The sequence below is a fragment of the Carassius auratus genome, chromosome 23 (genome assembly GCF_003368295.1).
Source record: "Carassius auratus strain Wakin chromosome 23, ASM336829v1, whole genome shotgun sequence".
Classification (NCBI taxonomy): domain Eukaryota; kingdom Metazoa; phylum Chordata; class Actinopteri; order Cypriniformes; family Cyprinidae; genus Carassius; species Carassius auratus.
This window is the reverse complement of record NC_039265.1, coordinates 19,466,363-19,472,677: the sequence shown is the minus strand read 5'-3', so window position 1 is coordinate 19,472,677 and position 6,315 is coordinate 19,466,363. Positions and strand designations below refer to the sequence as shown.

The following is a 6,315-nucleotide window of genomic DNA, read 5'->3' as shown; positions in this document are numbered from 1 at the left end:
ATGGCATTCTGTGTACATGTTTTATCACTTCCTCCGTCTCGTCTGCACTGTGTGTTGGGTTATGACTTCCACATGATGTTTCAGAAACACTGGCTGTATCCTGATATTACTGATCAAACAGCATTGAGACAGAATGTGATTGTTTCTGATCCGTCACCGAACACATCCATGTTATATAAAAGAGACGCGTGTGGGTGTGTGTGTGAGAACACATTTGATCACATACTGCTGCAGTTACCAGGCAACAGATTCAGACAGAGAGAGAGAGAGTGTGTGTGTGAGAGAGAGAGAGAGAGAGAGAGAGAGACTTTCTACAGAGATCCATTGCTGTAACAGTCTAGTTACATATTTTATCTTGTTCTTATCTGGTGGTTTTATTGTGGTTTATATTTCTTTGTAAACCCCACCCAGTTCATGTTCTGTGTGTGTGTGTGTACTGCGTTGCACATCGCAGGTTCTGATATACAGTATTTTAGATCAGTGGTTCATATATCTTAAAAAATAATGTTTTTGATTCTCTTTTATTCACCAAGGCTGCATTTATTTCATCAAAACTACAGGAAAAACTGTAAAACATTGAAATATTATTATGATTTAAATCAGCTGTTTTCTGTGTGAATCTGTGTTAAAGGGGGGGTGAAATGCTGGTTTTCACTCAATATCATGTTAATCTTGAGTACCTATAGAGTAGTATTGCATCCTTCATAACTCCAAAAAGTATTTAGTTTTATTATATTTATAAGAGAAAGATAGTCTGTACCGATTTTTCGGAAAAACAAGACTGGCACGTGTGGGCGGAGCTAAAGAATCACGAGCGCCAGTAGGCTTTTGGGTTGAGCGCGTCTGGAAACTAACTGTGACATTACCGTGAGGACAAAACCAACCAAAACAAACCATGGCTAACAGTCAGATTCAGCGTATATTTATGATCCAGAATCAGATCCAGAGGCTGAAACTGAACGAGAGCAGCAGCAGCAACGACTCGCTCCGAGCGGGGCTCGAACCCGGGTCTCCGATGGGAGGGGACGCACTAACAAGGAGGCAGAGATATTTGAAGCAGTTTTACTCACCGCCTGTGGTTCCAACACACGATCGTGACCCTTTTTCGTTGGGACTGCATCATCCTTAAGAAATAAACGATACGCAAATCCGTCGTCAAACTGGGCCTTGTTTGTAAAACAAGCATCTTCGAAATGCAGGGAACAAACACAAACACTTGCACAACTCCGTTGATGCTCTGTAAAAATAAACTCCATCCACTGGTCCCTTAATGCTGTTTCTCTTTTGGTAATCTGTGCAGGGTTGTCTTGCCCTGGCAACCAAAAACACACTTCTTTTGTGACATTTCTCGACGCTCTGGCTGTGATCAGTGAAGTCTGTTGTGCTCTCAGTGCTCTGCTATACGGGAGCGCGCTCTTCCGGCAGAAGTGCGTCAGGACACATATAAGGAAATTCCGCTCCATCTAACGTCACACAGAGCCATACTCGAAAAAAACTTTCCCAAACTTGTGACAAACCGGAAGGAGTATTTTTGGAACAGAAATACTCCTTCAAACGTACAACTTAATTTTTGAAACTTTGTCCATGTTTAGCATGGGAATCCAACTCTTTAACAGTGTAAAAAACTCAGTATGCATGAAATAGCATTTCACCCCCCCTTTCAAGTGTAATGTATTTCTGTGATGCTCCGCTGTATTTTCAGCATCATTCCTCCAGTCTTCAGTGTCACATGATCTTCAGAAATCAGAATAATACGATGATTTACTGCTCAAGAAACATTTGTTTGTTGAACACAGTTGTGCTGCACAATATTTCTGTGGAAACTGTGATAGATTTTATTTTTCAGGATTCACAGATGAACAGAAAGTTCAGAAGAACAGTGTTTATTTGAAATAGAAATCTTTTGTCACATTATAAATGTTTTTACTGACACTTTTGTTAAATTTAAAGCATCCCTGATGAATGAAAGTTCAAATGTTCCTCGTGTATGGTCCTGTGGTGAAGTGGTAGAGCATTGTGTTACCGGCCCAAAAGGTTATGGATTCAATTTCTAGGAAACACACATACTAAGTAATTAATAATAATAATAATAATAATAATGTATAATCTGAATGCACTGTAAGTCGCTTTGGATAAAAGGGTCTGCTTAATGCATAAATGTAAATGTGTAAAAGTATTGGTTTATTTTTCTTTTCTGTTCTTTTTTTTTATCTTGTATACTCTCATGTAATCTAACAATGTTTAAATCTGTAAAAATCATGTAGAAAAATCTGAATTATTCCAATCTTTGGCTGGTCGTCAGTGTATAAATGATAGAATCTTCAAAGCTATTTAGAATTTTATTTTTATTTTCAAAGGAATATTTCTGTTTCAAAACCACCAGTTTTTTATTTTTATTTTACTTGGTTGATTACGTATCAGTTCAATGAAAAGATGCAAATATTCTTCTTATTTTTATATGATTTATATTTTTATTTCATGGTTGGCTTTAGTTAATTAAGTTGTCAAGTTAATTTGCTGACATATCTTTGTTTTTAGATTTTATTTAATTTTATTTGTATTTATTTATATTAACTTTAAATTTATTTCCTGTCAGTGTTGCAGTTTCATCCTCCCTGGATCATGTGACTGCCTCCTGCAGACCGGAGGAGTGTGTGAACTTCACCATGAACAACAAGGACACGACCACAGAGTCCGGTCCGTCTCACTCTCACAATCACACTTAAACACTCACATTCACTCTCACAATCACATACTCACATTCACTCTCACAATCATACTCTTACACTCACTTTCACTCTCACATTCACTTTCACACAGTCACACACTCACAATCACTCGCACACTCACTCACAATTACACACACAACCTCATACACACACACACACACACACTCACATTCACTCTCTCACTCAGAATCACACTCTCACAATCACACTCTCATGTTCACTCTTATACTCACAATCACACTCTCACTTTCACAATCACACTAATACACTCACAATCACACTCACACTTACAATCACAGTCACAATTTCACAAAAATAATCACACAAACTCATAATGAAATTTTTACACTCTCACACTCACATTCACACTCTCACAATAACACACATTCACACTCTTAAACTCACAATCACACTCACAATCACCCTCAAAGGGGAGTCGTGGCCTAGTGGTTAGAGAGTCCTAACCCTAGGGTTGTGGGTTTGAGTCTCTGGCCAACAATACCACGACCGAGGTGCTCTTGAGCAAGGCATCGAACCCCCAACTGCTCCCTGGGCGCCGCAGCATAAATGATGACCACTGCTCCGGTGTGTGTGTTCACAAATACAGATAAATACAGTTAAATACAGAGCAAAAATTCTGAGTATGGGTCACTATACTTGGCTGAATGTCACTTCACTTCACTCTCACAATCACACACTCACAATCACACTAATACACTCACACTTACAATCACAGTCACCATATCACAAACATAATCACACAAATTCATAATTACATCCTTACACTCACTCTCACACTCACAGTCACACTCACAATCACACACACACACTCACTCTCACACTCACATACAATCAAACTCTCACAATCACACTCACTCATTCACACAATAACACTCTCACACTCACAATTACACACACACACACAAACAATCAAACTACCACAATTACACACACAATCACACTCAAATTCACACTCACAATCACACTTTCATACTTACACTCTCACACTCACAATCACACAATCACAGACACACACACTCACAATCACACTCACAATCACATTCTCACTGACAATCACACCTACACAATCACAATCACATTCATACTTACACAATCACAATCACATTCACACAATCACATTCTCACTCTCAATCACACTCTCACTCACAATCACTCTCACACTCACAATCACACTCTCACACTCACAATAACTCTCACAATCACACTCTCACACTCACAATCACACTCTCACAATCATACTTTCACTCACAATCACACTCTCACTCACAATCACTCTCACAATCACACTCTCACTCACAATCACTCTCACACTCACAATCACACTCTCACAATCATACTCACACTTACAATCACACTCTCACAATCACACTCTCACACTCACAATCACACTCTCACACTCACAATCACTCTCACAATCACACTGTCACACTCACAATCACTCTCACAATCACACTCACAATCACTCTCACAATCACACTCTCACACTCACAATCACTCTCACACTCACAATCACACTCTCGCAATCACACTCTCACTCACAATCACACTCTCACTCACAATCACACTCTCACTCACAATCACACTCTCACACTCACAATCACACTCTCACTCACAATCACACTCACAATCACACTCTCACAATCATACTCTAACTCACAATCACACTCTCACACTCACAATCACACTCTCACTCACAATCACACTCACAATCACACTCTCACAATCATACTCTAACTCACAATCACACTCTCACACTCACAATCACACTCTCACACTCACAATCACTCTCACAATCACACTCTCATACTCACAAACACTCTCACACTCACAATCATACTCTCACTCACACTCTCACTCACAATCACTCTCACACTCACAATCACACTCTCACAATCATACTCTCACTCAAACACAATCACACTCTCACAATCATACTCTAACTCACAATCACACTCTCACACTCACAATCACACTCTCACACTCACAATCACTCTCACAATCACACTCTCACAATCATACTCTCACTCACACTCTCACACTCACACTCACTCACAATCACTCTCACACTCACAATCACACTCTCACAATCATACTCTCACTCACACACAATCACACTCTCACAATCATACTCTCACTCACACACAATCACACTCTCACAATCACTCTCACACTCACAATCACTCTCACAATCACTCACACTCACAATCACTCTCACAATCACACTCTCACAATCACTCTCACACTCACAATCACTCTCACAATCACACTCTCACAATCATACTCACTCACACTCTCACACTCTCACTCACAATCACTCTCACACTCACAATCACACTCTCACAATCATACTCTCACTCACACACAATCACACTCTCACAATCATACTCTAACTCACAATCACACTCTCACAATCACTCTCACACTCACAATCACTCTCACAATCACTCTCACACTCACAATCACTCTCACAATCACACTCTCACAATCACTCTCACACTCACAATCACTCTCACAATCACACTCTCACAATCATACTCTCACTCACACTCACAATCACACTCTCACAATCATACTCTCACTCACAATCACACTCTCACACTCACAATCACACTGTCACAATCACACTCACTCACAATCACTCTCACACTCACAATCACATTCTCTGTCACACACACACACACACACACACACACACTAGGCCTAGTGGTTAGAGAGTCCTAACCCTAGGGTTGTGGGTTTGAGTCTCTGGCCAACAATACCACGACCGAGGTGCTCTTGAGCAAGGCATCGAACCCCCAACTGCTCCCTGGGCGCCGCAGCATAAATGATGACCACTGCTCCGGTGTGTGTGTTCACAAATACAGATAAATACAGTTAAATACAGAGCAAAAATTCTGAGTATGGGTCACTATACTTGGCTGAATGTCACTTCACTTCACTCTCACAATCACACACTCACAATCACACTAATACACTCACACTTACAATCACAGTCACCATATCACAAACATAATCACACAAATTCATAATTACATCCTTACACTCACTCTCACACTCACAGTCACACTCACAATCACACACACACACACTCACTCTCACACTCACATACAATCAAACTCTCACAATCACACTCACTCATTCACACAATAACACTCTCACACTCACAATTACACACACACACACAAACAATCAAACTACCACAATTACACACACAATCACACTCAAATTCACACTCACAATCACACTTTCATACTTACACTCTCACACTCACAATCACACAATCACAGACACACACACACTCACAATCACACTCACAATCACATTCTCACTGACAATCACACCTACACAATCACAATCACATTCATACAATCACATTCTCACTCTCAATCACACTCTCACTCACAATCACTCTCACACTCACAATCACACTCTCACACTCACAATAACTCTCACAATCACACTCTCACACTCACAATCACACTCTCACAATCATACTCTCACTCACAATCACTCTCACAATCACACTCTCACTCACAATCACTCTCACACTCACAATCACACTCTC

The 6,315-nt window shown here is 40.1% G+C and overlaps 1 protein-coding gene across 2 annotated transcripts in view; it reads left to right on the top strand.

Annotated features, from left to right (window-relative positions):
* The window catches only part of camta2 (calmodulin binding transcription activator 2), a 33,850-nt gene that overhangs the window by 1,204 nt on the left and 26,331 nt on the right, over positions 1-6,315 (top strand). For both annotated transcript variants that reach the window (XM_026200295.1, XM_026200294.1), the window contains exon 2: positions 2,597-2,697. In XM_026200295.1, coding sequence (XP_026056080.1) covers positions 2,667-2,697 — 31 coding nt within the window. In that variant the 5' untranslated portion in view covers positions 2,597-2,666. The remainder of the gene's footprint in view (positions 1-2,596; positions 2,698-6,315) is intronic.